Source organism: Argentina silus, assembly GCF_951799395.1.
Source record: "Argentina silus genome assembly, chromosome: 17".
In the NCBI taxonomy this organism is placed as follows: Eukaryota; Metazoa; Chordata; class Actinopteri; order Argentiniformes; family Argentinidae; genus Argentina; species Argentina silus.
This window is the reverse complement of record NC_139671.1, coordinates 4,841,075-4,858,781: the sequence shown is the minus strand read 5'-3', so window position 1 is coordinate 4,858,781 and position 17,707 is coordinate 4,841,075. Positions and strand designations below refer to the sequence as shown.

The 17,707-nt window shown below is 42.5% G+C and overlaps 2 protein-coding genes across 4 annotated transcripts in view; one reads left to right on the top strand and one right to left on the bottom strand.

Moving 5' to 3' along the window:
- The window catches only part of snx17 (sorting nexin 17), a 29,137-nt gene extending 24,893 nt beyond the window's left edge, over positions 1-4,244 (top strand). For both annotated transcript variants that reach the window (XM_083688674.1, XM_083688673.1), the window contains exons 12-15: positions 603-680; positions 811-885; positions 1,019-1,060; positions 1,524-4,244. In XM_083688674.1, coding sequence (XP_083544800.1) covers positions 603-680; positions 811-885; positions 1,019-1,060; positions 1,524-1,643 — 315 coding nt within the window. In that variant the 3' untranslated portion in view covers positions 1,644-4,244. The remainder of the gene's footprint in view (positions 1-602; positions 681-810; positions 886-1,018; positions 1,061-1,523) is intronic.
- Positions 4,245-7,287: 3,043 nt separating this feature from the next.
- Positions 7,288-15,807, bottom strand: znf513a (zinc finger protein 513a). 2 transcript variants are annotated; one of them, XM_083688691.1, is made up of 5 exons: positions 15,673-15,807; positions 13,939-14,072; positions 12,772-12,903; positions 9,523-10,320; positions 7,288-9,395 (listed from the first exon to the last, which is right to left on the bottom strand). In XM_083688691.1, the coding sequence occupies exons 2-5, from the start codon at positions 13,976-13,978 to the stop codon at positions 8,509-8,511; spliced, it is 1,857 nt and encodes a 618-aa protein (XP_083544817.1). In that variant the 5' UTR covers positions 13,979-14,072; positions 15,673-15,807; the 3' UTR covers positions 7,288-8,508. The 2 variants fall into 2 exon arrangements, with proteins under 2 accessions (XP_083544817.1, XP_083544818.1); XM_083688692.1 differs by lacking the exon at positions 15,673-15,807 and adding an exon at positions 14,585-14,683.
- Positions 15,808-17,707: the final 1,900 nt, after the last annotated feature.

The following is a 17,707-nucleotide window of genomic DNA, read 5'->3' as shown; positions in this document are numbered from 1 at the left end:
CAAGGACAGACTTCAATCAACACTTTGATTCTTTTTATCTGGTCACTGTAATTAACAGCTAATTGTTATCATGTTTAACCAAAACCCAATGCAAGTCAATGGACCCTGAGGTAGCATGTTTGAAATGTCATGCCCAAATCATCTCAAATTCTCTAAAGAAACTCAATTACTTGTTTTAAATGACTTTGAGATGATTTGAGCGCGACATTTCAAGCAATGCTGTGCGTGTGTGACAGCTGCCTCCTGTCTCCAAAAATGGCGAGTGTCCCAGTTTTGTTTACATTTTGTGACACCTATTTTCACAGTGTAATGCCATGTTAGATACTAGGTGTTGTTAACACACCACAGTAAAAACTAATTCTGTGCATTTTCTGGTTTTGAATATTGTAAGCATCGGCCACTGATACTACATATCACCATCTTATTTCAAGCTGATACGTTCTATAATCTGATCCAATGTAGATAGCCAAGGTTGACTGATACTTGACTGATTCCCATGGATCTATTTATGGGAGAGTATCATTATGGGCGCCCATGACTGGCTCCATTAGCAGTAGTTTGATGGTTTCTCCACCTGGATGTGCATTGGCTTGACATTACAGGCTATCATGATGAGCATCTGCCTCCAGTCCATGGTGGATGAGCTGATGGTGAAGAAATCGGGCGGCAGCATCAAGAAGGTGTGTGTGCGCGTGTGTGCGTGTGCGCGTGTGTGCAATAAAAGGCATATGCGTTAAGATTCCCCAGAGAGTTCTGTACTCTGTACTTTTTAATGCTGTGTTATGACATGTTTTGCCGTGTCATCGACAGATGCTGAGGAAAAAACACAATGGCTCACTCCTTCGATCAGACAGTCAGCAAGCTGTGAAATCACCCCCTCTACTGGTGAGGCTGGGAATTGCACTGGCTTTGATCATAATGGGAGTGGGAGTGGAAGAGACACAATGTTGCTGTTTGAATTTGAAATGTCTGACAGTGGAGGTTTTTGATCTTGTATTGCATCCTCCTCCCCCTACAGGACTCCCCCGACCCAAACCGTGAACAGATTGTCAAACTCTCAGTGAGTATTGCTTACCCTGTGATTTCTCAAAGCCTGGGGTTGTATTTGAGTAGCCTCTCTGTTTACGAGAGTTAGGGTTACCTTGCAAACATACTGTTCAATAAATACTCATGTTTTAGTTGCAGTTTTACCATACCGAGAGGTCAGAGTCGTGTTATCCTGACGACAGTATATAAATACTATGTCTCTCTACTACAGTGATTCTTAACCTTTTTTGGTACACCCCCAATGACATTTTGTCCTGCCCTAAGTACCCCTTTATGTTCATATTACAATTAGGCATTTGTTCTTATAAGTATTCCAAAGTACCCCAATGGTACACATACCTGTGGTTGAGAACCTCTGCTCTACTGTATGCACTGAGCTGAGCTAACATGCTGTCTATTTTCATGTTTTCCCATCAACCCTATGTCTGCCCTGCACTGACACTTCTGGGTCTCTCCCAATCTGTCCTCCCCATCAGACGAAGCTGAGCTCAGTCTCCCTCCGAGGGATCAGCGCCTCCAACTCTGCCAATGACATCAGCGGCAATGATTTCCATGGCAACTACGCTTTTGAGGGAATTGGGGACGACGACCTTTAATCCCCCCCCCCCCGCCCATCGCTCCTGTCGAATGCGAGAAGATTCCAAGCCGAGCTGAGCCAGGTTCTCAGATTCTGCACGATTGTAGCCTCCTCTTGTAGGATTGGCTGCCTTAAGCTCTCCTTTCATCTCTGTCACAGGTTCTTCAGGTTCATGAAGGACTGACCATCCTCTGTTTTTCATGTTGCTCCTACATTCTTGATACTGTTAAATGTCAGGAATATCTGAAATAATTTGAAGTAGAGTGTAATCTTAAAGGCCCGCTCCAGTGACATGTCCACTTTTCAAGCTGCAAAACGAAGCCTTATGTGCTTATCCATGATGTTCTATGATGATTTTAGTCAGACAATAAGATTATTAGTAGATATATAATTTTTGCTTAAAGTTACAATCTGAGATTGTCTCGAGCCGTGACATGGGATTGATAATGAGACGAGTTGCCTGTGCTACGGTTGGAGTGGAGAGATTCCAGGTTTCCCAGGCTGGAACAAATCCCACCTTTCCGTTCTGGAACACATTTTCGCCAAACGAGGAAGTGAAACTGTCGCTGGAGTTCGCCTTTTTATAGTTGTTTAACCAGGGACGTTACTAATTCCCAAAGTATGTTTTATGTCCATGCCCAACCATGGACGTTTTCTGCATGGTGACCATATTCTTGCCAATTTAGTAGTCTTTGCACATTACTTTCTTTCATTATTTTCTTCAATGGAGATTCCTGACATTATTACATTGTACAAGGGGCAATATTTATTTGTCACATGTCATTTCTTTTCGGATGTCAATCAAGGTACAAACCGTAGTTGATTTTGTGAGGGTGACAATGCCAGCACTTGTGAGGGTGACAATGCCAGCACTTGAAATGGCTTCTTTCCTTTGGCGCCCAAGTATGTTTTCTGACAAGAGGGGTGGATTGCAAATAGGACTTTCCAACACAATCGTGATGAGAACCATGCTGCATAACTGGCTAGGCAAATGATCTGTAGCTCTTAGAATGTATTTTGAAAATAACAGCAGCTGTGAGATTCAAACTTCAAAACATTCAGAGCCGCAGCTTAGTTACATGAATTATTGTTGTTATGTTTGGCAAAACACAGAATGTAAGTATTAAAATGTTCAGGGGAATATGTTTTTTTTCAAAATGTGCCAAAAAACTTCTTAATTTCTGTTTCTTCTATACATTTTTGGTATAGTATTTATACTAATACATTACTAATTTCCTCATCTTTCACCTACAGTATGTGCTATTGTCGGAAGTCAAGTTGGTTAGTAAAAGTTTGATTTGGCTTTCAACGTTAATATTACAGTGGTGGTGGTGGCATGGTCGTTCATACCGCCTGATTATTCAAACGCCTTAACTTCCCTTTTGCGTCTTGTCCACCTTGTCAGAAATCTAAAAAACCAGCATTGGTTTGCCATTGGTTCAACCTAAAAAGCATCAGTCTAAACCAATGGGAGCTTGCCAGCTAGAATCTTGCAGAATGTGACAGTTTGTTTGGTCAGTTCGACCGAACTGCTTGCACTTGCTGAACCCATAATTTTGCACAGTGTTACAGATGGAGATGGATATTTATTAAGTGAAAATCTAGCAAGACAAACATCATGGAATATTTCCAAGGGGTTCTGAAAATCCATCTATGATTTCTTTGTTTTTTCCAACCAATTTTTTAAGGTTTCTCATAAATGCCAAAATTATAGTTTACTAAAGCATTTTGCACAAAAGAAACATTTTAAAGAATCATGGTAATGTCACTTTTATATATGTACATGCAATTAAGAAAAAGTATTCTGAACATTTACTAATATCTGTATCATCAATAGTTTATTGTAATCAAATAGATCAAATGTAATCTAAGATGTATAAAAGATTAGAAACTAACATTTATCATTGTTTACAGAAATGTTTAGGGAATTGTAGTTTGAATGCAAAGTGTTTACAAATTCCACATCTGATTTGTATTGATTGTCTTATTTTGGCGAACAAAGGATTTTGTGGAACATTTTCTTTCTTTCCGGGTTCATTTCGTAATTCCATTTTGTATTTGGAAGCAAATGTGGCAATCATCTCAGAGGATTGTGATGAAAAGGTGCTTCGTTGAAACGGCCAGATTTCAGCTTTAACTGTGATCTCTGGACCGCATGACAGGGCGTAGATGAAAGTCAGTGCAAAATGGTAATTTCCACCATTTTGTGTTAGTTGTCATTCCGGGGGGTTCAGTCTCAAGTCATTCCCACGTTTTAGCTTCTGTGCTAAAGAATGTTGAGGAAGCACAAGTTAGTTGCACCTCAACCATTTGTCAATATTTGTCCAAATATGTCAAAGAAATGAATGCTAACCCATTGACTGTGCTCGCTTGGTGAACTAGAAAGGATGGTAAAGATGGTCTTTCTTTAGAGGGACATGATGCATTCTATCACTGTTCTCTTCCTTGTGTTCTCATTGTGTATTGAAAGTCCAAGAATTGTGGATCTTAGAATATGTCAATATGAAGCCTATCAGGATGATTTTTCTTTTTTTTTTCATTGCCGTATTATACTGTTAAGAACAAATAAATGGGAGCTGCAAAAGTCCTGGATTTCAATAAATGTATAGGTGCCAAATTACACCACTGTGGTATTTGTATTGTGTCTTGGGGGCCCTCCGAAAATGTTGACTTGTCTTCTTCCATTAGTTTTCATATAGATTTTTGGAGTGATTGCATGACTGTGATAATACAAGATGTGTTTTGTAGAAGCCCAAATGGGCACTCAGGGGAATTGGGTTACATGAAGGTTTTTGGTTCAGTGCCAGGTTTATTCTGCATCACTGTTTGAAAATCTCTACACATCAATGCTAGAAGTGAAGACTTTAGTTGGATCAATATTCTTGTTTCAATTAAACCAGTTTTAACTCCACAGAAGTAAAACTTGCACTTTGTTGTATGGTACTGACATGATAAGGTATTTAAATACATGTACATATGGATTACATGTTAAAATGGTAAATGGCCATTTCTTTGATATTCATTGAACCAAGCACCATTTGGTACCGGCTAGTTAACTTTCCATTTCCTAATAACAATAGAAATCAGACAGACTAGACTGTGGACTAGATGATCTGCTGTAGTCCGTAGATTGCCTGCCTGCCTGTCTGTCTGTGTGTGGAGATTTTTCTGTTTCTGCCTGTGCATTTAAATCCCATCCACGAGTAGCACAGCACGAAAGAACAACACCACTTTGAGAATACCCTACATATCAAGCAGGGGGCGTCTAATCCAATCGATAATTGTGTGGGGCAGTGATTATGAAATAACTTTGTTTACAAAACATTTACCCACAACCCACTGATAACTGGAAGCATGCAAATAGAAGCATCTCGTCTAAGTAAGTGTTGTACCCAATGGCAATCTGCAATTGTATTTGACTACAGTAAAAGGGCTGCGTCATTTAGTTATTTATGCCTTTGCAAACAAATGATTGAGTATGCTGTAGCAGTAGCTAGGCAAAACATCTGTCTCAGACTCTGAGGGATTATCTGTAGACGATGACGTCTATACTATACAAGTGGGCTACAGTATGTAGTCAAACGAAATGGATGTGGACAGTTTTCTGAATCTGTGAAAGGCCAATGATGCCCTCCAGTGCCAGTGATGTGGAAATGTCTGGTTATCCCATGAAGGCGTAATTCTCAATGGTCATTTCAATTGATGACCCATTGCTTCTGGAAGAGTGTAACTTGTAAATGAGGTTTTATAACTCCATGGATGGAGTTTTCAGCTGTACTTTACTCTTGACATTTCTTCAGTAATCAAGATATGGCCAAAGTGTTTTGAGGTCAGGACCAAACGCTTTATGGCGTATTAGGATCCAATAGATACGGCATAAATGCCAATGTAAGAGTTACAAATTGAAGTTTCACGTCGTATCCTGATTTGAATCAAAATGGAGTGCTGTACATTTTGGAGTGCTGCTTTTTAAGTACTTCTAAGAGTGTCGGATTTCTCTCTGCATCCTGATATACTTCGTAGAATGTGATAACCTACTGCAAACTGTGCTGATGTGATCATTCATACGGCACAGTATGAATGATCACATCAGTCTGTGCCCCCCCCCCCCAACCCCCATACTGAATGAAATTTATGCCCCTGCAACCCAGACTACATTCCATCCATATTTCCTCTCCTCACCGCACGACTACAGATGATTCTCAGAAGCTCGGGAGATGCCTCAGGAGACGGGACAGGTCTGTGAAGGTTGATCCTGTTGAAGCCGCACCATCAGAGTCAGAGCAACTACACCCTGGAGTGTCACGCAGCTTCTGTTGGCACAGACCTCTGATCAGACATTGATCACAGACATTGATCAGATTCAGCAGGAAAACAATGACGTAAAGAAAACAACTTTAAAAAAATAAAAAAAACTCTAGAAGAAAAACTCAAATGTCAGGAACAACAGGTGCAACAGAAGATGTTTGCCAATCCATCATCATTTATTTTGAATGACGACCAACACTCACTTCTACACTGGCCTTCCGCCGCTGTGTTGTTCACCTTCCTCGCCTCTAACACAATCAGAAGAAATCTACTGCGGTTCTGAGGAACACTAGTCGGCATGCTGTCACATACTCCAATTACACATGTGGTGCTGTGTGGCTCAGTTGGTAGAGCATGGCACTTGTAACACTAAGGTTGTGGGATTCATTCCCATTGAGACCATACAGTGTAACTATTGCGACAGTAGAACATGTTTCTTTTTTGGCTCTGTACTCCAAAAGTTTGGATTTCTATGACTTTAAAGTATAGATTCTCAGCTTTTATTCAAGGATATTTGTGTACATGTTGGTTTCACCATTTAGAAATAACACTTTTTAAACATAGTCCCCCTATTTCAGGGCACCAAAAGCGTTGGGACAGATTAATATAATGTCCAAATTAGGCACTCATGTTTAGTATTTGGCCACAAATCCTTTGCATGCAATCACTGCCTGAAGTCTGTGACCCATTGACCCCACCAGAGGCTGGGCGATGGTCTGCCAGGCCTGTACTGCAGCAATCTTCAGTTGTATGTTTTGCCTGAATCCTCACCTTCAGCAAATTAAATGCATGTTCAACTGGATTTAAATCTGTCAGATAGTTTTTTATTTTTTATTTTTTAATTATGGTGAGCATTCACAGTAGAGGTCTTCCCCTGCCTATCAGGCTGTTTGCGATTGCTGAGCTCACCAGTACTCTTTTTTAATGATGTTCCAAAGTGATGATGTTTTCAGCCTCATAATGGCTTCCTTGACTTTCATTGACACCTCTTTGGTCCTCATGTTGACAGACACCAATAGCAGACTCCAAAGGCAAACGCAAAGCCAAGGGTCAAGACCAGACATTCACAGCTCTCTTATACCATGGGACAGAACACACCTGACTAACCAGAAACACCCGTCAAGCCGATTGTCCCAATACTTATGGTGCCATGAAATAGGGGGACCATGTATAAAAACTGTTGTCATTTCTAAATGATGAAACCAATATGCACACAAACACCCTCAAATAAAAGACGATTTATACAATAACCGTTACATCAGATGCAAATATCAAAGCAATAGTTTTCAACATTAAGGTCATGAGTAATTACGTATGCATAAAGAAAGAACGACACCAGTCGGACCGCCCACATTAAGTGAACACAAAGTCCATGTGTTTATTTCAAAATACTTAAGGCAATAATGAAACCACTGCATAAGAACAAGAGGACACCAGGGACCTTAGGGTTGATCCATGTTTCAATGTGTTATAATGTCTTTGCAACCTGAAAGTATGTCACTGCATATAGTAATAATAAACTTCATTAGATGAAAACTGAAATCATGGTCCCTTGTTTTTTCTCCCGCATAAGAAACTTAATGCCACGGACACGTCACAAATTCCTCAGATAGGAAAAGAACAAAAAGTTATTTTTATATATATATATATATATATATATTAAAAAATATGCACTTCTAATGAGGAAATACAGTCACGTTAAAAAAATAAACGCTATATATTCAGTTGACACACTCATGCTTACTACGTGTCGTCTTGCTTCTTCAAGTAAAAACAAAAAGACGATAACAATGGGCTAGTTTCACAGTTGATAACACACAGCAATCGAAAGCAACACAATCCACACACTTCCTCACAGGGCTCTTAAAGGAAAATGACTTAGTAGGCTATGGGTGGATGAAGGCTCAGTCGAGGAAGGCTTGGTGGTTTGGATTAGCATCAAGGCCAAATCCGAATTTGAGAAATGTGCACATAATGCATGATTTTATTTTATTTATTTTTATGCAAAAGTCTCGGTTACACACATATCTCAAATAAGGATTCAGTCCATAGTGAGCAAAAGGATTTTGGGTAGTGATTGATGGCGGTTTAAGTGTAGTGCAACAAAGACATGTAGCAGTACACTTCACTGTTGGAAGGCAAATAAGAAGTGGTTGTAAGGCATAATGTGAAACATCAATGTTTGGAAGATATGTAGGGCATGGTTGGGGTTGGGGGGGCAGGGGGTTGAACAGCACATGGTGGAAAATAAAGGCATGGTTTGGGGCAACTTAAAAGTAGAGCACTCATATCCAAGAAATGAATCTGGCACAATGCAGCAACAGGAGAATCGTAGACAGGCTCTGAATAGCTTCCTCCACCTACTTTGTCCAAAGGCATCAAAACATTCCGATCATCATCTTTTATAATTGTGCATGATTCTACATACAGTAGCAGCCGCTGAAGATCTTTGACAAACGCAACAAAAAAACAATATAAGGACTTTCAGAAACAAAAATCAAGGATTTGCTGGTAGCTTTACTTATTATCCGAGTCTTTTTGTACAATCTCATGTAAGTGGCACACCTCCATCTCCTCTACCTCGACATATACTGCATTCCCACCTCCCCTTCCTTCCTCTGAGGCTGCACCTCCACCCCCTCTTCTTCCTCCTCCTCATCCCCCTCTTCCTCGTTGCTGCCAGGCATTTGAACTTTGACCCAGCCCTCGGTGGGCAGGCCGTGCTTCTTCTGGTGGCGTTTGTAGTTGTCCCAGTGGCCCGTGGTGTAGCCGCACTCCTGGCACTTGTAGGGCTTCTCGCCCGTGTGGCGCAGCATGTGGCGCTTGAGGTTCATGCTCTGGTTGCAGCTGTAGCTACACACGGCGCACTGAAAGGGCTTGGCGCCCGAGTGCACCCGCTGGTGCCGCTTCAGGTTGGCCAGGTTACCGCAGGCATAGTCGCACAGGTGGCACTTGTAGGGCTTCTCGCCCGTGTGCACGCGGTGGTGGCGCTTGAGGTTGTCGAAGTGGGCAGAGGCGTAGTCACACTGGGGGCACTTGTAGGGCTTCTCGCCACTGTGGGTCTTCATGTGGCGCGCCAGGTGGTTGGGGTAGTGGGTGAGGAACGGGCAGGCGGAGCAGGTGTATACCTTGTCGCCTCGCTCGCCAGGGCTGTTGGGCGAGGAGTCCTTGGTCAGCATGTCCAGGGTGCACTTGGCGCAGATCTGGGCCGTGGTGCCGTCCTCGTCCGCTAAGACCACGTCGCACAAGCGGCAGGTGTAGGGAAAGAGCAGCGGGGGGAGGGTGTCCCGGTTGTCCCGGTTGTCCACCACCCCTCCTGCCATCGTCCTCCCGCCAGCCGTCTCCAGGAGACTTGGGGGCTGGCGCTCTTGTGGTGGCGCCCCCCCCCTCAGGCTGTTGAAACCTGCCAGGTAGTTGCTGTTGTGGCTGCCCACGTGCAAGTTCAGCTCGGGCCTGACAGCATCTGCAAAGAGACCAGAGAACAGTTCACATCAAGGTTAAATAATGCTGTCAAAAAGCTACAAACGTTTCACAAAGCTAGGTTAAAATGTCCCCTAATTAAGCGAGAAGGGAAAGCCACCCGTAAGTACCTTCAACCGAGGCACTGGACTCCACCTCCAGAGCTCTTTGACCAAACCCAGGCCTCTTGAGGCTGTTGTGGCCGCTGGCGGGTCGGGGTACATCCTGGCTTGCCACGGCAGGTCGGGGTGCTTCCATGGCTGCCCCTGCAGAGGGCACGTGCATCCGCTGGTGCCTCTTCAGATTGCCCAGGGAACTGCAGGCGAAGGCACAGCGATCACACTTGTAGGGTTTCTCCCCTGTGTGGATGCGCAAGTGCCTCTGCAGGTTGACCAGCTGGGCAGAGGCGTAGGTGCAAAGGGGGCAGTTGTAGGGCTTCTCTCCGTTGTGCGTCTTCATGTGCCGCTTCACGTGGTTAGCGTACCGCGAGGAGAAGCCACACAGGTGGCACGAGTTCAGCTTTGACGGGCCGTCCTCGCCCATCAAATTCTCGTCCATACCATCTCCCCCTTCCTCGCTGTCCCCCCGCGAATGAGAATCTGAGCGCATCCCGCCCACGAGCCCAAATGATGCACCGAAGTCTCCTGCTTTGGCATCCCTGCCTCCTTTGCAGCACCTCAAGCAGTAGGGCCCAACAAGGTCCATGCCTGGCCCCAGGGGGTCATCCCGGAGCTGGCCACAGCCCCTGCAAGAGAGGAAAGGGGGGAAGGTGGGTTCGGGTTTGGCTGCGCCTCCCTCGTCACGTGTATTCACAGTGGCGGTGCGTGGGTCGTCTGCGTCGCTCTCCATGCTTAGTTGGCTGTACGCAGAGCTCTCCTCCTCATCACCCAGAGGGTACACAGAGAACCCAATCTCAGCAGCTACTGCGTCTGTACAGGGAGACAGTCAGACACAACAGGACTTATGAGCATCTGTGGGGTCACAGGACAGAGTCAATACCATGAAACATGTTACAATGCAGGAGGATATGAATATGCATCTTACTGAAAGCCAACAACTATCATGTGTCATTGCTTGTTATAACAGACAGAAAATAACTAATTGTATAATTATGTGGCAATACAATGGAGGCGGTCATACATGCTTATGACAATTTGACAAATTGTTGTATACAATCCATTATGACCACATCATAATACATAGCCTACTTGTTGGCTTTGGGTAACTTACAACATAATACAACATAAGCCCAGTAAGAAGAATTAGAATGAATTGAATGCATGCATGAATTTGCACTCTGAGGGTAAAATTGCAGCCAGGAAAACTTTAAAAAAAGCTTCAATTAAAGAACTAAGAAAGAATTTCATAGCAAAGTATTATCCTAGATTGAGATCAGGAGTATTTCTTGGAGTGCCATAGCAAATATTCAGATTATTCCGGTTTCTCTACAACCAACACAATAATAATATTATGGTATAAATGATTAAACCACAGTATATCATACCTAAATACATTTTTCTGTAGGTATTTTTGTTTAACAAACATTAGAATCATCCTTTCTTCCCTGTTCTGTCGACAGAAAAATGCCTAAACCAAAACAGATGTGCAGAGTACTGTGTGACAATTCAAACTAAAACATCCAATATTTGACAGGGTGGGCTATTTGACGAAATCCTCAAAAGTGCAATCACAATAAACGACTCAAAAACAACCTTTCAAATCCTGGAAAATGAATCATTTTTTTTCACACAAGAAAGCATTGGCCTTCACCTCAGAAGCCCTATATTCAGTTGGAAGCATATCAGTTGAAAGGCAAATACAACCCCTTCTCTACTAAAGGATCATTCACATTTCCAAGAACTTTCTGTTTTCATACTTACAGTGCTGCCAAAAAAAGAGGTGAAAGAAAACGATACCCCTTCGTTGTTGGCCCCAAAGGGAAAGAAAGAAAGAAAACAGGCACACCGGCCAGGCCTCTATGCTCCTCTCTCTCTCTCTTTCTTTCTGTGAAATGGCCTTCTCTCACATCGAAGCAAACACACCAGAAGAGAGCTACCTTCCTCCACAGATGCAGAGGGAGAATGTGGCGAGGGCAGGAGTCTGGACTGCCCTTTTATTGAGCCTTTCGGAAACCCCTGGTGGATGATTACCAACCCTAATGATAATGATGATGACTATAATGGCTTGGCTGATGATAATGATGATGACGGGAGATGATGATGATGATGATGATGATGATGATGATGATGATGATAATGACACTGGGGGAGCGGGAGCAGAGGCAGCAGTAGATGATGATGATGATGATGATGATGATGATGATAAATAAATGCCTTCCTGTAATGGTGTCCTTGATGATAATGGCCGTCTTTTTATGACCCTTATATAATAATGGTGGCACAGCTCTTTTTCATCTTTTTTTCCCTGCCGTTTTCAGATCGTTCTTTCTGACAAAGAGCCACGGGGGGAGGAACGGGCCTCAGCAGTAGGTACATTCCTCTTTCTGTCACACAAAAAGTGGAACCCTACACTGAGAGATAGAGACAGAGCTCGGAACTTCTCAGTCTCCATAATGCTTTTATGCAAATATGCTAACAATTTCTGTTGTAAATCTAATGAAAGATTTACGGCAACCTTCTTCTTATAGTAAGGATGTTTGTGAGGTTATAAGCAGGCTAACACAACATGGTGTTATTATATATATTTTCAGCAAAACTACAGGCCTAATATTTCCATAACACCAAAATCTGTCTTTTATTTGTTCTGCAGCCTTTCAACAGACAGTGAAAATACACTAGTAGTGATCACTCTTGAAAAATATAACAAAAAAACACTTCATGCACTACATGCTCGCATTACTATCTTATGAACAACCAAATTAAACCTTGTGGCAAATAGATAAAGCAAAAGCAAAATCTTGCAAACAACTTCAGATAGGGCAGGCATAGACGCCTGTTCAATGCAGAAGATACAGTACCATGATTATATTCAGAGCTAAAATAAAAGAGATTAGCCTACCTTAATAGCAAACTAAATTCAAGGAATCAAACATATTCTGCAATTACTCTTTTCATTACAATCAATGCAATATTTCATAACTTTATCCAAACAAGAGTCAACTTTCATTCTTAAATGAACAGCACTTCAGTGATAATGAACTGTTTGATGCATTTGAGTTATGAGACCAGCCTAATAACAAATACGTTGATCAATTAAGTTCTTACTTTAACTGGTATCCAACAATAGCCCAACCATACCTCACAACCCCAAAGAAGAGAAAAGAAGAAGAAACCTACTGACATCCAGGCAAACCTTACAGGAGCTAGGCCTGATCACTCAGACATAATACAGATAGTATTATCGGAATGGTCATGACCAACCTGAGTACTTCTCCAGGCCTAGGATCTTGTCATTGTCAGGATCACCAAACTCAAGGTCGTGTCCCAGAAGGAAATCTGTCTCCAAGCTAAGGCTTCCTGGAGCTTCAATGGCTACACCATCTTCAGAATCCACTGCAGTGGGGAAAAAGATAAGAAAGTCAACAACGGGATCCATCTGCAATGCATCATCCTAAGGGAACATGTCAGGAAGAACGTTTACTTTTTTCTCCTATTCATACCCACTGATCGATGTCAACAAAGAAGATGGAAAATGTCACTGAAGAATGTCTAGAGAACCGCCACAGAAGCATAACTTTAGGAAGTGTCCTAGAAGCTTTGCACAATGAGAATGCATTAAAACACACTCATGGAGTGGGTACTAATTAATGTGACTGCTGCGAGCTTTTTTTGTTTGTTGCTAAAAACACATCTAAGAACTATCGAGGACATGGGCACTAACCATAGCATGCATATGTCTAAAGTAGGGAAAAAGAGTAAAGCACTGTTTTATGCATCTAGACTGGTGAATTAATATTGAATTGCAAAACAAAAAGAACTAGACAGGCCTGTATATTAGGTTGGAGACAACCTATGACACTTAAAAATAAAAAATTGTAAATAATAATGAATAAAAAATCTCTCTACATTTTCTCCCCAACTGTAAAACGGAATATCAATTGAATCAGAGGGCTTTCTACCGCAGCTACTGCAGTTCCGGGAATTCTAACTGTTCTCTCAGGCTTAAAAAGAACAAACACCCTTCATGCACAGCTGTTACTCTTCAAGGAAAACATTGCTCATTTTCAGACAGCAAGACAGCCCAGTAGAAGCAGCCTCTTGAGTTTCCTGGCATCATGCTGCCCTCTAGTGGGGGTTTTCATGTATGTCTGACACATGAAGTGTGTGTGTATTGTGTATTGTGTGTGTGTATTGTGTATTGTGTGTGAGTGTGAGTGTGTGTGTGTGAGTGTGTGTGAGTGAGTGAGTGTGTGAGTGAGAGAGATGATGATGGTGTTTTCCCTTCATTATTTATATAGTCATGCCTCAAGCTAAGCGAATGTGGAGACCGACAAGAGGGGAAGACTGAAGAGGGACCGGACAGTCGGCTGCCGGGGGGGAGAGGACAAGGACAAAGAAGCTGATAAGAACTTGCTTGTCTGCACTTACACTTGACAGGTTGTGGATTCTGTTGTTTTCTTCTTGGCATCTTCCGATCAGCCTCTTTCTTCTGCAACCTCTTCTTGAAGACGTCAGGAACTATCAGCTCATTGTTATCCTGGAAACCTTTTTCTTCAGTGTTTCTAAACGCAGGCCAAACGAAGAGAAAATGGCAAATTAATTGATTCTTTTTTTTAAAAGCCAATATGTTTTCTCAGACGACAACCAAGGCTGTCCCTAATCCTAATGACATCCGAGTCTTGCCCTATAATAGCCCAACATATGGTTGTTTTACCACTTTGTAAACAATGGTTTTTTGTAAAGCTATGAAATATGTTTAAAAATATGTTAGTCCTTGCATCCAGACCTATGTCTATACATTTGAGAGTGGTCACATTTCCACAGCCGTCTCTCAAGTTGTTTATATCAGAAGTGGTGGGCCAGCAATTTGGCAGAAAAAAAAAAGGATTGCATCTTTAATGTGGCGCTTTGTTGTCCAATATGAGTGACGTGCACTAATGACTATATAGCTAGCTAGCTAGTTCAATACTACAGTAGTACATTACTTCTACTAAGTATGGCTGCACTGCAAGATCACCTTACAAGCCATTGAGTGTCCTAATATAGTGCAACTAGGAGGATGCTGGGGGTGCACCTGGACAATAAACTGGATTGGACTGGTAACACAGATGTCCTGTACAAGAGGAGCCAGAGCTGGCTTTATTTCCTTAGGAGGCTCAGGTCCTTTGGCGCGTGCAGGACTCTGCTGAACATGTTCTACCAGTCAGTGGTGGCCAGCACAGTGCTGTACGTGGTGGTATGCTTGGGGGGGGGGGGGGGGCAGCATCAAGGAAGGTGACACCAAGAGGCTGAACAAGCTTATTAGGAAAGCTGGTTCTGTCCTCGGTGTCATCTTGGAGGAGGTGGCCAATAGGAGGATGAGGACCAAACTCCTTGCCATCATGGACAATCCCTCCCATCCCCTACATGACACTGTGGTAGAGCAGAGAAACCCCTTTAGCAACAGACTACAACAACCACGTTGCACTAAGCAGCGCTATAGGAGATCTTTTCTGCCTGCCGCAATAAGACTGTACAACTCCTCCTCCGGCTGGCTCGATCGAGGTGATCAAAGTCAGGCTGGGGGAGGTTAAATCATACTGGACTGTTCTTACTGTATATAATGTTTCAGATGTCTATTTTAGTCTATTATTCTATTGTCACTGTATTTTGTTGTTGTTGTTTGGTTATTTGTGATGTGAGCTGGTGTAACGCCTTAATTTCCCCTCGGGGATTAATAAAGTATCTATCTATCTAAGAAGACATAGCTAGCTAGTTAATTCTCCGACACATTCTCCGAGCTGCCGTGTGGATGTGTAAGCTAGCTATGTCTGTCAAGCTACAAGCTATGTCACTACTAAGGGTAATTTCAACAGCCATTGCTGTGTCTAAGGACGTTAGCTCACAACCATAACGACTACGAGCTAATTTCCCTGGAAAAAATGCCACAACAGGGAACAACTAGCTAGCTGAAACGTAGGTAGCTAACACACAGGACACTTTTTACACAGTCTGGGATCAAATGCAATCTGAGTTGTAAGGGTTGACGGTTAGGTAGTTCGTTCGCTAATGTGTCTCATCTCTGATATCACACATAGCGAACCTCAGCAACCAGCTAGCTAAAGCGAAACAAGTCTTGTGCTAAATTAGCTGAGTAGCTAAGAAGCTAGCTAGCTAACTTACCTAAAATTCGTGAAGAAACCTCTCGATTGTTGATGTTATCATCTGATAGCGGTCCATCGGACGGCACACAAACTCCACTAACAGTACCGTGCCCAGATATCCGCCATTTCTCTGTGTGCTGCGGCGACAAAGAAAGGCAATTAATGGTGTTTTTCATAACTTAATTGATTTTTTGATTTCCATTGTATACATTCTCTTCCGCTGTTACACGAGTTTCCGTTTCCTAAATCAATTTCCGGTTGGCTGTTTTATGGTACTTGTAGTCTTTTTTTGCAATATAGTCGCTTTAACCTAGCTCACTTTCAGGCTTTTGTCAATTTGCGGACAGATAGAAATCCTTGGTAAGAAGAATATAGATGCTTGGATTATTGGAGAAAATTACTTGAATGTGACATTTATAAAATTCATATACGTCTATCTATCTGTCATATAGGACGACAGGATTGGCCTCTGATCCCAGATTAAAGACAATTTGCGCAAACTTGGGGTTCGAAGTAGTTGATAGCCTAACTATCAGAACAGACTACAATGTGCTATCACTTGATCAGCATGATCAGTCCTGTTTTAGCATGGACAAAAGTGGGCTTTGCCCCAGTGCAATGTGTGTATGTGTATCTAAATAGCCTATGTAGGGCCTATGTATATGCAATGTGTGTAGGCATACATTATAATTTCCCCTGTTGAAAATGTTATCAACCCTAAGGACGTGCATTTACATCTGCAATCTTTTATGGGAGGTTTGGCGGCCTGCATTGGGTGATTGGAGTGTGTATAATGGGAAAGCCTACTTTTTCATTTTGTGCACAAACTGAATGAGGATGGTATAACAACAGTGGCTTGGAAATTTATGAATAGGAGACCCTTTATTTCTGCGTCATCCTATTGGTCCATCTCACTGCAGTGTGGCTCCCGCAGGCCGCTGCCTGCAAACCTCTCCATCTAGTGACAGCGAAGCTGTTAAACGACCGGGGATCTCCTCGTCAACGTCATGCAGCCCCGTTTCTCGGACCGTGGGATCCTGCGAAATTCACTCTCACTGTAGCTTTGATGGCAAGATATGCTTTAGAGCAGTGGGAGGGTTTGCGATACCGTAGGTCCTCTGCTGTTCAAGGGGAGGAGCCAGTTGTTGATTCTGGACTGCAAAGACATCGCGCTGGAGAGGTAGGCGCCGTTTACGCATTAGAAATTATACATTTTGTACATGTTATTTCTTGTCAGCCATTTGACTTGAGAGAGAAAACGTCTGTTATGCAGTTTAAAATTAAGTCTAGCGTTTCCAAACGACATGAACTCGAATACGTAATAACCTTGCCACTCCCTGCAGTGCTGATGCTCTGGTCAGACCCCCTATTTAATAATTGAAAAGGCCGTGTAACAACGTGTTTTTCAAATGAGGCATTGAAGGGTGCAACATTGTATCGCTTTCGACGCGGTTCAAAAAGATTCCCATTAAGTTTTCATTCCTCTCCTGAACATGCTTCAAAAACAGTTTTTTTAACAGAATAATGTGACACTGTTAAATACTATAATGTATGCTACTGTAAAATAGGCCTACTGTATTTATTATATATTTATCTATAAAATGGATCACACGAATTTCTGTAAAGTCAGAATCCGGGATTTTATCAGCGCGTGCTGGTCAAGGATTCCGCGGGGGCTTTGGAGGTGTGTCACGAACCCGGAGGTCTCATATGCCACTAAAACCCGCATTGCTGATACTGTCCAGTGAAGGGATCAGGGTATACTCCCTAAGGTAGGCCTGGATGCCGACGTTGTGTTGAAAACTGACCGCTGTTGATTGCATAGCAACAGCTTTCAGGATTCGGTTAACAAGTGTCACATCCCCACTTTCACCTGAGCAGCATGCTCCATGATCCTAAAAGTATCTAGGCTATAGACATGGAACTAACTCTATCTTAATATGTTTGTTTGTTTTTGTTTTTTAAAAAAAGGTGGCACAAAGTCACATCATTTTAGTTTACAAAGTCTTTGCCAACATCAACAGTTTTGTAGTGATATTTTAAAGGGAGGAAAA

Bases quoted from the DNA above. Each gene is read 5' to 3' on its own strand.
- znf513a (XM_083688691.1), bottom strand. From the start codon at position 13,978: ATGCCAAGAAGAAAACAACAGAATCCACAACCTGTCAAGT. The intron at 10,321-12,771 runs GTTGGTCATGAC...CTCCCTGTACAG, and splicing joins AGGCCTGGAGAAGTACTCAG to ACGCAGTAGCTGCTGAGATT. The intron at 9,396-9,522 runs GTACTTACGGGT...GTCTCTTTGCAG, and splicing joins GTCCAGTGCCTCGGTTGAAG to ATGCTGTCAGGCCCGAGCTG.